General features: G+C 35.4%; 1 protein-coding gene across 1 annotated transcript in view; it reads left to right on the top strand.

The window, feature by feature from the left end:
* Positions 1 to 444: 444 nt before the first annotated feature.
* LOC118855100 (olfactory receptor 14I1-like) overlaps positions 445 to 16,561 on the top strand; it is a 30,767-nt gene continuing 14,650 nt past the window's right edge. The window contains exons 1-2 of the mRNA XM_036765217.1: positions 445 to 471; positions 8,516 to 9,424. Of these exons, the coding sequence (XP_036621112.1) occupies positions 445 to 471; positions 8,516 to 9,424 (936 nt within the window). The remainder of the gene's footprint in view (positions 472 to 8,515; positions 9,425 to 16,561) is intronic.

Raw genomic sequence — 16,561 nt, 5'->3', positions numbered from 1 at the left:
TTCCAAGGTGTCTCTTCAGCTTTTCTGCTTAGAATTCATAGTTTCTTTCAAAGTAGAATTACGTGAACCCTTTGCAATTGGTATTAAGAAACGATCTGTGAAAATCACATATACTACTCAAGTATAAATTGATGCTAGGTGCTGGGCATACAGTATTTGGTCTCAGTTCAAACACATTTCCAATCATTGCAGGGCATTATTCAAACACTTCCAATACTTCCTGTGCCTTGAACTTGCTGTTGATGAGATGAACTGGTCCAAGTTTGTTTCTCAACCTGTTCCTGGGATGCTAGCTTTTCAATATCTTTGATGACATTCCTCCAGTTATGAAGGCCTCCTTGATGTGGCTGTCTAGGAGAGGGGAGATTATCTGTAACTGCAGCTCTGACAGTTAGCCCAAGACTGGCTGTTATTGGAGGAGTCATAACTATGGTGATAGCCTCCATGCTAGGACTCTATAAGGTCACACAGGTAAGGGATCCAAACACTGATAATTCTTTTATTACAAGTAATTTATGTTTAAAATCCCAATTCCTTTGGAAGCTGTCCTACTCCAGAGCGGTATTTTCTTAGGTATCTAAAGGAATGAAAGTTTTATTTATTCATGTTGTTAAACTCTTAGAGTTATGACTCTTACGGTTATGGTCAGTCACCTCTGAGTACAAATAACAGAAAGGAGGGGGAGAGAGGAAATGTGTGTGTGTGCCTGTGTGTGTGTGTGTGTGAGAGAGACAGAGAGAAAGAGAGAGAGAGGGGGAGAGAGAGAGAGAGAGAGAGAGAGAGAGAGAGAGAGAGAGAGAGAAAGAGAGAGAGAGAGAGAGAGAGAGAGAGAGAGAGAGAGAGAGAGAGAGAGAGAAGTGATAAGGTCATAAATATTTAAGGGGAAGATAAGAATAAATAGATAGGAAAATGGAAGAGTGAAGTTGATGGACCTCAATCGTAAATCAAGGATGTCTCTGTGGTGGAATGGCAAAGTAAAAGGTGAGTGTATGTGGAGAGGATAGAGAGTCGACAGAAGAAATTGTGTAACGTGCACCTAGAAATTCCCTGTGTATACTATTAAAGGATGGCTACTTCTTTTTTATTATATATATATTTTTTATTTTTAGTTTACAACACTTAGTTCTACATGTTCTTGAGTTTCAAATTTCCTTCCCTTCCATCCCTTCCCCCATCCCCCCAAAACGACATGCAGTAGATTTTACATAAGCATTCACGTTGAACTTATTTAAACAATAGTCAAGTTACAAAGAAGAATTATGACCAATGGAACGTATTATGAGAGAGAAGGAACAAAACCAAAAAAGAAGAGAAAAAAGAGAGCAAATAATTTGCCACAGTCTGCATGCAGACTCCACAGTTCTTTCTCTGGATGGAGCCAGCTCTCTCCATCATGAGTCCTTTGGAGCTGTCTTTGAGCCTTGTGTTGCTGAGGAGAGCCAAGTCTATCAATGTTAGTCATGACAGAATCAATATGTTTGTGATGTTCTCCTGGTTCTGCTCCTCTCACTCAACATCATATCATTTTAGACTTTCCAGGTTATTATGAAGTCCATATCTTCCCCATTTCTTGTAGCACACTAGTATTCCATTACATTCATATACCACAACTTGTTCAGCCAGTCCCTGATTGACAGGCATCCCCTTGATTTCCAATTCTTTGCCACCACAAAAAGAGCTGCTATAAATATTTTTTGTACATACAGGTCCCTTTCCCACTTGTGTGATCTCTTTGGGAAATAGCCCTAGGAGTGGTATTACTGGGTCAAAGGGTATGAACTTTTTTTAGCTCTTTGGGCACAGCTCCAAATTGCTCTCCCAAATGGCTGGATTTGTTTACAACTCCACCAACAATGTATTAGTCTTCCAATTTTCCCACATACTCTCCAGTATTTATCATTTTCCTGTTTTGTCATTTTAGCCAATCTGACAGGAGAGATGTGATACCTAAGAGCCGGTTGGACTTGCATTTCTCTAATCAATAGTGATTTAGAGAATTTTTTTCACATGCCTATAGGTATTTTCAATTTCTTTCTCTGAAAACTGCCTGTTCATATCCTTTGACCATTTCTCAATAGGGGAATGGCTTTATTCCTATAAATTTGACTCAATTCCCTGTATATTTTAGATACTAGGCTTTACCAGAGACATTGGTTGTAAAGATTTTCTCCCAGTTTTCTGCTTTCCTCCTAATCTTTGTTGCATTGGCTTTTTTATAAAAAAAAAGCTTTTCATTTTAACATAATCAAAATTATCCATTTTGCGTTTTGTTATGCTCTTTATCTCTTGTTGGCTCATGAATTCTTCCCTTTCCCATAGATCTGATAGGTAAACTATTCCATGCTCTCCCAAATTGCTTATAGTATCAGCCTTTATTCCTAAATCATGAACCCAGTTTGACTTTATTTTGGTGTATGGTGTAAGATATTGGTCTATGCCCAGTTTCTGCCCTACCATTTTCCAATTTTCCCAGCAGTTTTTGTGGAATAGTGAATTCTTAACCCAGAAGCTGGATTCTTTGGGTTTATCAAAGAGTAGGTTGCTATAGTCCTTGACTTCTGTGTCTTGTGTACCTAACCTATTCCATTGATCCACCACTCTGTTTCTTAGCCAGTACCAGGTAGTTTTGATGACTGCTGCTTTATAGTACAGTTTGATATCTGTTATGGCTAGGCCACCTTCCTTAGCCTTTCTTTTTATTAATTCCCTACATATTATAGACCTCTTGTTTTTCCAGATGAATTTTGTTATAATTTTATCCAGGTCTGTAAAATAATTTTTTTGGTAGTTCAATTGGTATGCCATTGAAAAAATAAATTAATTTAGGTAAAATTGTCATTTTTATTATGTTAGCTTGGCCTAAACATGAGCAACTGATGTTTTTCCATTTATTTAGGTCTGACTTTATTTGTGTGAGAAGTGTGTCATAATTGTGTTCATATAGGCCCTGAATTTGTCTTGGCAGGTAGACTTCCAAACAGTTCATAGTGTTTACAGAAACTTTAAATGGAATTTCTCATTCTTTCTCTTGCTTTTGGGCTTTTTTAGTAATATATAGGAATGCCTAGGATTTATGTGGGTTTATTTTATATCCTGCATATTTGCTAAAGTTGCTTATTATTTCAAGTAGTTTTTTACTTTAATCTCTAGGATTCTCTAAGTAAATCATGATATCATCTGCAAAAAGTGATAATTTAGTTTCTTCTTTGCCTATTCTAATTCCTTCAATTTTTTTTTCTTCTCTTAATGTTAAAGCCAACATTTCTACCACCAAATTGAATAATAAAGGTGATAATGGACATCTTGGTTTCACCCTGGATCCTATTGGGAATGCATCTAGCTTATCCCCATTACATATAATGCTTACTGATGGTTATAGGTAGATGCTATTTATAGTTTTAAGGAAGACTCCATTTACTTCTATGCTTTCTAGTGTTTTAATAGGAACGGATGTCATATTTTGTCAAAGGGTTTTTCTGAACCTATTGAGATAATCATATGGTTTCTTCTAGTTTTGTAACTGATATGATCAATTATGCTGATAATTTTCCTAATATTGAACCAGCCTTGCACTCCTGGAATAAATCCCACCTGGTCCTAATGTATTATTCTCCTGATAAGTTGCTGTAATGTTTTGGTATTATTGTATTTAAAATTTTTGCATCAATATTTATTAGGGAAATTGGTCTATAATTTTCTTTCTCTGTTTTCACTGTTCCTGGTTTAGGTATTAGTACCATATTTGTGTCGGAAGAAGAATTTGATAGGACTCCTCCTTCACTTATTTTCTCAAATAGTCTATAATGTATGGGAATTAATTGTTCTTTAAATGTTTGATAGAATTCACATGTAAAATCATCTGGCCCTGGAGATTTTTTTTCCAAGGGAGTTCATTTGTTGCTTGCTTAATTTCTTTTTCTGAGTTGGCATTATTTAGGTAATTCACTTCCTCTTCTGTTATCCTAGGCAATTTGTATTTTTGTAAATATTCATCCATTTCCCTAAAATTATCCAACTTATGGGCATACAATTGGGCAAAATAATTTTTAACTATTGTTTTAATTACCTCTTCATTGGAGGTGATTTTGCTCCTTTTCTTTTTGATACTGGTAATTTGTTTCACTTCTTTCTCTTTTTTTTAATCAAATTGACCAAGGGTTTATCATTATTATTGTTTTTTCCATAAAGCAGCTCTTAGTTTTATTTATTAGTTCAATAGTTTTCTTGATTTCAGTTTTATTATTCTCTCCTTTGATTTTCAGCATTTCTAATTTGGTATCTAATTTTGTTATCTAATTTGGTATCTAATTTTCAATTTGTTTTTTTTTCTAGCTTTTTCAGTTGCATGCCCATTTCATTGATCTCCTTTTTATCTACTTTATTCATGTACACATTTAGAGATACGAAACTTCCCCTAAGCAATACTTTTGCTGTATCCCATAAGTTTTGGTATGTTGCATCATTATTGTCATTCTCTTGAATGAAGTTATTAATTGTTTCTATGAATCGTTCTTTGACCTACTCATTCTTTAGGATTAGATTACTTAGTTTCAAATTAATTTTTAGTTTATCTTTCCATGGTCCTTTATTACAGATAATTTTTATTGCATCATGATCTGAGAAGGATGTATGGAATATTTCTGCCTTTCTGCACTGGATTGTGAGGTTTTTATGCCCTAGTACATGGTCAATTTTTGAGTGCATGCCATGTACAGATGAGAAAATAGTATATTCCTTTTTATCTCCATTCCGTTTTCTCCAGAGGTCTGTCATATCTGCCTTCTCTAAAATTCAGTTCACATCCTTAACTTGTTTCTTGTTTATTTTCAGGTTAGATTTATCAGGTTCAGAGAGGGAGAGGTTGTGTATCCCTTTCAATTGTCATAATGACTGTACTATTCTCAAAACTGATATATATATATATATATATATATATATATATATATATATATATAATATAAAATGATATAATTCTACATAAGGATTAAACAATTTTCCCTTATTGATTAACAAGGTCGGTCGTGGGTTTTTCCCCCTCTTTACCTTTTTATGTGTCTCTTGAGTTTTGTAATTTTACATTTTTTACCCATCCTACAAATGGTTATTATCTGTAGTAAATTATCATGACACCAGCCCATTGACCTAGGGCAACTGTATCATCAGAGGAAAGAATGGAGTTCCAAGTCATCCCCTGAGCAACAATAGATAAGGTTACTCAAAAGCTGCTCTCAGAGTAGTTGTGTTGTTTCTCTACCAACACACATCATGCCTTCACACTTTCATGTTTTTGCTTCTTATCATTATGATGCTCCTGTCTTTCCCCTACGTACACAACCTTAATAATTCATAGACCAGTGTAGAGGCAATCCTGGGTTTGAATTCCACAAAGTATTTATGTTTCTCTGGGCAAGTAAAAGCAACTTAATCTCCTTTGACCTAAATTTCCTTATTTTTTTCAGGTTGAAGCATACACTTTTTTTAGAGAATTGAGGTCTTTATCAGAGAAACTTGCTTCGATTTTTTTTCACAGTTACTATTACTACCAGTATTTCCACTCCATCCTATCCCCCTACCCCCATTTATTCCATTCTATTTCTCCTTTCACTCTGTCCCTCCTTGAAATGTTTTGCTTCTGATTACCCCTTCCCTCAATCTGCCCTCCCTTCTATCATCACCACTCTTATCCCCTTTCCCTTCTATTTTCTGTAGGGTAAGATAGATTTCTATTCCCCATTGCCTGTTTATCTTATTTCACAGTTACAATTTTTAACATTCATTTTTAAAACTGTGATTTCCAAATTTTCTCCCTTTCTCCCTCCCCACCCAGCCTCATTGAGACAGCAAGCAATTAGATATGTTTTACATTTACAGTCATACAAACACTTCCAATGTAGTCATATTGTGAAAGACTATATTTCACTCCATCCTATTTCACCCCCATTTATTCTATTCCCTCCATTCACCCTGTGGCTCTTCAAAAGTGTTTGCTTCTGATTAACCCCTCCCCCAATCTGCTCTCCCTTCTATCACTTCTCCCCTCTCTTATCCCCTCCCCCACCTACTTTCCTGTAGGGTAAGATAGATTTCCATACCCAATTGAGTGCACATGTTATTCATTTCTTAAGCAAATCCTGATGAGGCTAAGCTTCACTCATTCCCTCTCGCCTCCACCTTCTATCCCTCTAAGGTAAAAGCTTTTTATTGCATCTTTCATATGAGATAATTTATCCCATTCCACCTCTTACTTTTTTCTTCTCCAAGTACATACCTGTCTTACCCTTTAGTTTTATTTTTTAGATACCATCCTTTTATATTCAGCTTACCCTGTACCCTCTGTCTATATATATTCCCTCCAACTATCCTAATAAGGAGAAAGGTCTCATGAGTTACAAATATCATCTTTCCATGTAGGAATGCAAAGTTAAACTTTAGTAAGCCCCTTATGATTTTTCTTTCCTGTTTACTTTTTCCTGGTTCTCTTGAGTTCTTGTATTTGAAAGACAATTTATCTGTTTAACTCTGTTTTTTTTTCCTCAAGAATGCACTAAATCCCCCTGTGTCATTGCATATAATTTTCCCCTATTCAGTTTTGCTGGGTAAGTGATTCGTTGTTTTAATCCTAGCTCTTTTGAACTCTGGAATATCGTATTTCAAGGCCACTGCTCTTTTTTAAATTAGTCTTTCTTTTTTATTTTAAATTTATTTATTTAATTTATTTAACATATTTAGTTTTCAGCACTGATTTTCACAAGAGTTTGAATTATAAGTTTTCTCCCCATTTCTACACTCCCACTTACTCCAAGATGGCATATGTTCTGATTGCTCCATTCCCCACTCAGCCCTACCATCTGTCACCCCACTCCCCTCCCATCCCCTTTTCCCTTACTTTCTTGTAGGGCAAGACAAAATTCTGTGCCCCATTGCCTGTGTATCTTATGTCCTAGTTGCATGCAAAAACTTTTTTTGAACATCTGCTTTTAAAACTTTGAGTTCCAAATTCTCTCCCCACTTCCCTCCCAACCCACCCTCCCTAAGAAGGCAAGCAATTCAACATAGGCCACATGCGTATCATTATGTAAAACCCTTCCACAATACTCATGTTGTGAAAGAGTAACTATATTTTGCTGCTTCCTATGCTATCAATCTTTATTCAGTTTTCTCCCTTGACCCTGTCCCTTTTCGAAAGTGTTTGTTTTTGATTACCTCCTCCCCCATCTGTCCTCCCTTCTATCATCCCCCCTTTTATCTTCTTCCTCCTTCTTTCCTGTAGGGTAAGATACCCAATTGAGTGTGTATGTTATTCCCTCCTCTGGTCAGATCTGATGTGATCAAGATTCACTCAGTCCCCCTCACCTGCCCCCTCTTCCCTTCCTGCAGAAATGTTTTTTCTTGCCACTTTTATGAGAGATAATTTACTCCATTCTATCTCTCCCTTTCTCCCTGTATCAATATATTTGTCTGCTATCCCTTAATTTGTTTTAATTTTTTAGATATCATCCCTTCATATTCAACTCACCCTGTGCCCTCTGTCTATATTATATATGTATATATATGTAAATATATATGTATATATATATATACACACACACACACACGCACACACACATATACATGTATGTATATATGTATGTTCCCTTCAGCTACCCTAATACTGAGGTGTCATGGATCATACACATCGTCTTTCCATGTAGGAATGTAAACAAAGCAGTTCAACTTTAGTAAGTCCCTTATGATTTCTCTTTCTTGTTTACCTTTTCATGCTTGTCTTGATTCTTGTGTTGGAAAGTCAAATTTTCTATTCAGCTCTGGTGTTTTCACTGAGAAGCGGTGAAAGTCCATATTTTGCCTTGGAGCATGATACTCAGTTTTGCTGGGCAGGTGATTCTTGGCTTTAATCCTAACTCCATTGGCCTCCAGAATATCATATTCCAAGCACTTTGATCCTTTAATTCAGAAGCTGCTAGAGCTTGTGTTATTCTGATTATGTTTCCACAGTACTTAAATTGTTTTTTTCTGGCTGCTTGCAGTATTTTCCCCATGATCTGGGAGCTCTGGAATTTGGCAACAATATTCCTAGGACTTTTCTTTTTGGGATCTTTTTCAGGAGGTGATCGGTGGATTATTTCAATTTTATTTTACCCTCTGGCTTGAGAATATGAGGGCAGTTCTCCGTGATAATTTCTTGAAAGATGACATCTAGGCTCTTTTTTTGACCATGGATTTCAAGTAGTCCAATAATTTTTAAATTATCTCTTCTGAATCTATTTTCCAGGTCAGTGGTTTTTCTGAAGAGATATTTCACATTGTCTTCCACTTTTTCATCCTTTTGGTTTTGTTTTATCATATCTTCATTTCTTATTAAGTCACTAGCTTCCACTTCTCTGATCTAATTTTTAAGGTAGTATTTTCTTCAGTTGCCTTTTGGACCTTTTTTCCATTTGGCTAATTCTGCCTTTCAAGGCATTCTTCTCTTCATTGGCTTTTTGGAGCTCTTTTGCCATTTGAGTTAGTCTAGACCCCAGAAGACCCAAGCAATTGTACGATCATCATGGAATTCTTCCTTATGGAGTTTTCCAGCACCCGAGAGGTGCAGGTCTTACATGCTATTCTTTTCTTGTTGATTTATATTGCATCTTTGATGGGGAATCTCCTCACTATTGCTGCCATTGTCACTGACCCACACCTTCATTCTCCAATGTATTTCTTTCTGAGCAACTTATCCCTAGTGGATCTTGGTTGCATCTCAGTCACTCTTCCTAAATTCATTGTGAATTCCCTAATAGGCAATCAATCCATTTCTCTCCATGGCTGTGCTGCTCAGATTTTCTTCTTCATCTTCTTTGCTGCAACAGAATTTGCTTTGCTTGTGGCTATGTCCTATGATCGCTTTGTGGCCATCTGCCACCCCCTTCACTATGGGGTCACCATGACCCCACTCCGCTGTCTTTGGGTGACAATTGGTTTATGGATTGGAGGGGTCCTCTATTCAGCTGTGCATACAGGAAACATGTTCCATTTGCCTTTCTCAGGATCCAATGTGATCCATCAGTTTTTTTGTGAGATCCCTCATATCTTGAAGGTCTCATCTTCTGAAGTTCGTGACACCGAGTATGTCCTCCTTGCTACTAGTTCAAGTTTACTTTTATTCTGCTTTGGATTTTTAATTATAACCTATACTTATATCTTCTCCACTGTATTTAGAATGCCCTCCGTGGAAGGACGCTACAAAGCCTTGTCTACCTGTTCACCACAATTTATTATCCTCCTCTTATTTGTTCTTGCTGGCATTGTCACACTGTTGGGTCCTATATCAGACACTTCACCAGTCCAGAATCTTCTAATTTCAATGACCGACACAATATTGCCTCCATTCATGAACCCCATTATTTGTAGTCTGAGAAACATGAAAATCAAGGTTGCACTGGTCAGGATAATAAAAACAATCTTTTTTTTCCCAAGAAGGAAAGTTCATCTTGGAAAAAAATTAAAAAGTAACAGAATGCAAGAATGAGATTTTGCATGCACAGTGTAGCAAAAGAAATAGCCTAAAAGTGAAATTAATAGTTAATGTTTTGCCTAGAAGTAAAAAAAAAATAAAGCACCTTGTATACTCCTTGGTCAATTGTTTCACTTCGACAAAGGAATCGTTTGTTAAAACTTCATTATTTATATACATACAAGGTGACCATGGAAACCTATATCTTGGTTTAATAATTCATTTGGCCATGTACCTGATACAAAGGATTGAAATCAGCATGCAAGTGAAAGGAAGATTCGTTGTTCCCATGGGCAATGAAATTCCACTGCACAATTCTCACTGATAATAGTGTTCTCTTCCAAGAACACACTTTGGCTTCTCATCTAGATGTCTTCATAGCTAGTCTTTTACATGCCAGAAGTAACTACTGCTACCTTTAGCTGCTTAAGGTATATTTGTTTTTCAAAATTCAATTCAAATGTTATGACCTTTATGGGGCCTTCCATGATCCCATGCTGATAATATTCTTTATTAATGGATTTATTAACACTTTGTTTACATTTCAGTTTTGTTCTTGTGTAATAAGGGGTTGGGAATCATTAAAGGTCTTCCCTTACTGTGAATATGGCCTTCTGATCAAGAAGGGAATATTACATTTTTCTTAACAGTATTATGCTTAATTTTCCTGTCACTGAGGTCTGTTGCAAGTGAATGGGTCACCTTATGCATCTCTATACCCTGAGCATTATGCTTGCTATGTGAGGAGGTGCTAAGTGAGCATAATAGAGGTGAGGAATCACCAGCCTACTCTGCTAATGCTTTGAGTCTTTTTTAACCTTGTTTGCGTTCTTGGTGTCCTAGACCACAGAGGCAGCTAAAATAACTTTATCTCTTGTTTGAAATTCCCATTTTGATTGGCTTGGAGGATCAAAGAAAATGTCTAGTCCCATCCTCCTTCAGCTTCTCAAATCCTTCCACATATTTACTCTTCAGTCTTTGGATTTCTTCAGAAACTAAAAAAAATTGCAACATTTGATTAATCATATTCCTCACTTATCCAAATTCCTACTCTTCCTATCCTTACATCCATATTTGTCCCTCCCAATAAAACCATTCCCTTCCCTTAGCCTTTCCATGCATAGTCTAATATTCCATGTATTTAGCCACAGCCATTTGCCATTTTTCACATGTTCTCTTGAAGTATGCTTACTGAAACTTGGTACACTGTGATCTAAGTAATACAGAGTTACATTGTAATATTAGTCTCCATTCCATAGTGACAATGGCCTTGAACTTTTGTTTGCACATTCAAGTTAAAATTCTGATTTTTCTATTTCCTTATTCTTTCATTTAAGGTAAGAAACTTTATGTTTTTAGTCTATTTCATCATTTTTAAAATGAGTACAGCAATACATTTCTCTACCAGGGTTCAATAAAATATGGCAACACATGTCCCAGTATTTTCAGATGTAAACCACTATGAACCCCAGGTAGTTTTCTGGTATAGAGATGGGAGAGCTAAAATTCTTTATAAAGGATTATAAACTGTCCACAGACATTGGCCAAGAAATATTCACTTTCTTTTTTTCAATTCTGGGAGAGTAACAGCAGAGGTTAAGATTCAGACACATTAAGTCAACTATTTAGGCCTTTGGAAAATTGTGGTGAGGAAAAAAAAAGAATATGAGCCCTAGTACACATGTCCTCTTCCTAAGGCCAAAATATTTTGGGGAATTTATTTTTATATCAAATAGGTATTATTATTATTACATTTTAAAATTACATTTGTATATTTTTCACATGTGAATTTAAATGTCTAGGGGGAAACAAAATAGATAGAAGTTATAGTTAGCAGATGCATATTTTAGAAAAGTTTAAATTTCTCGTGGAACACTCTCCTGCCCTAACTAATAGACTAACTGCTGTTGACCATTGTTTTGGTAAGACTAAAGAGAAATCCTTTTTTATGTATGAGGGGTCCATTGTGTTGTGTCATTCATTCATTTAGGTCATGTCTGACACTTCATGATCCCCTTTGGGGTTTCCTTGGCAGAGATAAAAGAATGGCTTGCCAGTTCCTTCTCCAACTCATTTTACAGATGAATGATCTGAGGCAAACAAGGTTGAATGGCTTGCTCGGTTTTTTCATGTAATGGGGGGAAGTAATATTAAAAAACAAACCCTGCCCTTAAATAGTATTTTGCAACACATATTAAAGTGTGCAAAGAATTTTCTCTCCAACAAGTCTTTAATGTTGATTTTTACCAAATTTAACCATTCATACTCACCAGCTCTATGATGCTAGGCATGTCACTCTTGTCTTTAGCTTCCTCGCAGATAAAATGGGCATAATAATAGCATTTACAAGCATTTGTTATAAAATTAAAATGAAAAATCGTTTTAAAGCAAAATATCTGTTTGAATAATCACCATCATTATCACTATCATCACCATCACCACCATCACCTTCATCACCATCAATAACATCATCATCATCATCTTCACCATCATCATCATTTTCATTCTTAATGGGCTTCAGTGAGAAACAATACTGGAGCAGTTACCTAGCATGAACTTCATTTGTACCTTTCTTAACATAATACTTTCTTCTATTGTTCTCTACATGTTCTATATTTCCTACTATGTTGCAGAATTATTGAGCAAATGGACTTTTTCTTCATTGTTGGTTTTGAATTTACTCCACAACTTGTATAGTCTCTTGTACATAGCAATCACATAGTGAGTGATGTTCTATTTAAACAGAATTATTCATTTAGAGGTAGGGAGCATGGTGCTGAGAAAATGTTTTCCATTTAGAGAGAGGGGACTTGAGTTCCAATCCTGAGCCTGCCAATTAGCACTTGCCATGAATTCAGGTAAATCACTTGCCTTTCTGGGCCTTAGGTTATTTATCTATAAAGTGAGAAGATTTGGCTCAATGACTTCTAAGGTGTTTTACAGATCTAAAACAATAATCCTGATTTTTACTTCCAATGAACTTCATCCATAAACTTATGTAGCATAGTCTTTTGCACTTCCCTATTGTATTTAACTTATATTGTCTGTGTGACTAGTTAGGTTACCCAGTAGCTATAGTGCTGGGATTGGAATCAGGAAAGTCCTCCTCTGGATTTCAAATCTGGCCTCAGACACCTATTAGCTGTGTGATCCTGGGTGAGTCACTTAAACATGTTTGCCTCAGTTTCTTCATCTGTAAAATGATATGGAAAAGGAAATGGCAAACTATTCCAGTATCTTTGCAAAGAAATCCCTCAATGTAGTCACAAAGAGTCAGATGCAACAGGAAAATGACTGAACAATAAAAAAAAAATACTTGTGTGTGTATCTTTCCATACATTGCAATTCTATGAATGGAGGAGGGGTTTTGTTTAAATGGTGTACCTACTCCAACATCTAGAACAACATTCAATGAAATGTAATAAATGTGCATTCACTGGAAAGGCTCACTGAAACCAATCAACAAGCATGTATTAAGTGTCAATTATATGCCAGGTACTATGCTAGGAGTTGGGGATAAAATGAAAAAAAATCTAAGGCTTCAAGGAAGTTATAATTTGTCATTTTTATTGAGGTCACATTCTAAGTAGCAATTATAGCTGTGGGTTCACTGTTTTGTTTTTAAATTATTGCTTGAAATCATATAGTCAAATATTCAATAATAAAATTTCTTTTATTTTGCATTATCTTTTATTTACATATCTGTTTTTATTCTATAAAATTTGGTTACTGACAGTTCCTTTTTTCCTTATGGATTTTAGCGTATAGCAGCATAAGATCACAAATAAACTCAATATTTAATTAATATTTATTTAATTGGTTGTATTTAAAATGAGAGTATTCTATCAAGAGACATTATATGGTAACTAGTCCGTAGTACAGTGAGTTTTTCTACTGAGGTTTAATATGATAAGACTCCATGAGAATAGAAATAAGACATTTTAGTAATACTATCAAATAGTTACATAATAATCCTGGTAGTGTCAATCTTAGATGGATTGGCAATAGAACCTAGACAGGTAATAGGAGGCTGGGACTTAAAAGAATGCAAGTCTGTAGGGTGCCTTTAGTAGAGTGGGATAAACAGGGGCCCAAACAAAAAACCCCTTCAATATAGATGGGCTCCTGCTGTTGGTTTAGAGATGTTCATCTTGAATGAATGAGAGAAGCAAAACATGTTAGAGCTTGTAAGCAAGAAACAGCTGAGTCGTGTTATATTGATCATGTGTAAGATCTTCTCTAGGCAACTTCCCCAACTTGTTCTGATATCTAACAAAAGCCAAAGTTCCAAAAAGCTAATAATTTAGAGGCTCCTGGTTGAATTCTATGGAGCAGTTGTGTAAAATTCGAAAGGGCCACATATTGACTTGTAAAGCCACAAATCAACATTTTGTATGTTGTAGTGTATCTTTATGCTAAACTTTTCCCAATTACATTTTAAAATAGGTGGAGTGAATGACATCCCATGGGCTATAAGTTTGATGCCTCTGCTGTACAGTTATTACATAGAGTTGTGTTTCAGTTGCTAACTGAGAGTAGTCAATGTTGCAAGCTCACCTTTTTATGCTGATCTGGAGTATGCCAATAAGCAACAGCTCCAAGATATCTACAAGGAAGGCTAGTTTAAACAAAAACTTTGCTTGAGTACAAGGCCAGGTTGAATTCCTGTATTAGATGAAGGAAAACATGATCTTTTTTTTCCTGAAAGAGTTAAAATATTAATTTTAAAGGAAGTATAAAGGAAAGAATAGGAAAAGAAACCAGAGGTTTGTTGGAAAGGCTTGGAAATAGAATTAACAGCTTAACACAGCAGATATAAAATGAAATCCAATCAAAAGGTCTTTATAAGAAATAGGATTTGTGATCATCAAAACTTCATATGTTTCCATCACATACAAGAGTTTTTTTTCCTTCAACATTTCACTGAATCTTCTCTCACAAAAGTTTCCAAAAATCTCCTGATTGCTGATTCTAGTGGCCTTTTCATTAAGTTTATCTCTCTTGACCTCCCTTACTTGACCTTCATCCATAGTAATCGAACTTTTCTTTTGGGTACTCCTTCTTCTCTGTGTTGTGTTGGTGGCATTGTTTTCTCCTTCTTCTCCTTCTACATGTTTGGCCATTTTACCTCAATTTCCTTTGAGGATCATCATTCAGGTTATATCACCTAATTATGTATGTCCTGAGTACTCTCTGCTGGACTCTATCCTTCTCACTCCATAATACTGGGCTTGGTGATTTCATCAGTGTGAGTTATCTATTTTATGTAAATAATTCCCAGATTGGATCTAGCAATCTAAAAGCTCTCTGTAAATCTTAAAGCATTTATATATGTATACTAATTATAATTTATTACATCTATGTATATACCTTTATTATTACATAATTTCAACAGATGATGATGATAATGATGATGATGATGATGATGATGAAGGTGATGATGACGAAGTCTCCTTGTTCATCAAATCTTAGAAACACATAAAACATCAAACTTTCCTCATTAGGGTAGAATTTTAGTTCATCTTGCTTGATGTTACCAATTACGCACATAATGAAATGCTGGTAGGCTTTTGGTCCCCTAAAGTCTATACATTTTTATGTATGTAAGTATTCAGAGAGATTCTTATACATGTAAATGTATAAATGCGTGTTAAATGACTTGCTCAGTTTTTACATGTAATTGGGGAAAATAAATATTAAAGCAACCCTCAAACAATGTTTTGCATCACATATTAAGCTGTGCAGAGAACTTTCTTTCCAATGCATCTTTAATGCTGATTTTTCTCGAATTCAACCATGAGTACTTTCTAGCTCTGTTATCCTAGGTCTGTCACTCATTCTTTCTTGTCTTTAGTTTCCTCACAGGTAAAATGGGGATAATAATAGCATTTACAAATATTTGTTATAAAGTTAGAATGAAAAATGTTTTTAAAGCACAATATGTATATCCATAATCATCATCACCATAATCACCATCACAATCAGCACCATCATCATCATCACCATCATCATCACCATCACCATCATCATCATCATCATTATCATCATCTTCACCATCATAATCATGTTCATTGTTAATGAGGTTCAGAGAAAAATGGTCCTAGAGCAGTGACCTAGCATGAACTTCATTTATACCTTCCTTAATACAGTATTTTCTTCTATTATTACTTCTCTACATGATTTATATCTTCTACTATGTTGCAGAATTCTTAGGTAAATGACCCTTTTCTTCATTGTTATCTCCATGCCTTCTGTAGTCTCTGATACATAGTAATCACGTAGTGAATGATATTTTATTTAAACAGAATTATTTATTTAGAAATAGGCAGCATGTGCTGAGCAAAGTGTTTTCCATTTAGAGATAAAGGACTTGAGTTCCAATCCTGAACCTGCCAGTTAACACTTTCCATGAATTCAGGTAAATCACTTGCCTTTCTGGGCCTTAGTTTATTTAATTATAAAATGATTAGATTTGACTCAATGACCTCTAAGATGTCTTACAGATCTAAAATCATAATCCATATTTTTACTTCCAATGAACTTCATCCATAAATGTATAAAGGGTTATCTTTTCTATCTCCATCTTGGATTTATTGTATATTGTCTGTGTGAATAGCTAGGTGACATGGTAGATGTAGTGTTGGGATGGGAATCAGGAAGGCTTCTCCTCCTGATATCAAATCTGGCCTCAGACATTTACAAGCTGTGTGACGCTGGGGGAGTCACTTAAACCTGTTTGCCTCAGTTCCTTCATCTATAAAATGATACGGAGAAGGAAATGGCAAACCATTCCAGTATCCTTGCCAAGAAATCTCTAAATGTAGTCACGAAGAGTCAGAGGCAACTGAGAAATGTTGCAACAACACTAAAAAATATTTGTGTGAACCTTTCCCTATATTACAATTCTATGAACGGAGGGAGGATATCGTTTAAATGCTGTACCTACTCCAACATCTAGGACAACATTCAATGAAATGTAATAAAATCTCATTGAGCTCTTAATGCTCATTGAAATCAATCAATAAATATTTAATAAGTACCAATTGTATGCCAGGTACTATGCTA

The sequence above is a fragment of the Trichosurus vulpecula genome, chromosome 6 (assembly GCF_011100635.1).
Source record: "Trichosurus vulpecula isolate mTriVul1 chromosome 6, mTriVul1.pri, whole genome shotgun sequence".
In the NCBI taxonomy this organism is placed as follows: Eukaryota; Metazoa; Chordata; class Mammalia; order Diprotodontia; family Phalangeridae; genus Trichosurus; species Trichosurus vulpecula.
The sequence above is the reverse complement of the archived record's forward strand: the minus strand, read 5'-3'. Positions and strand labels throughout refer to the sequence as shown.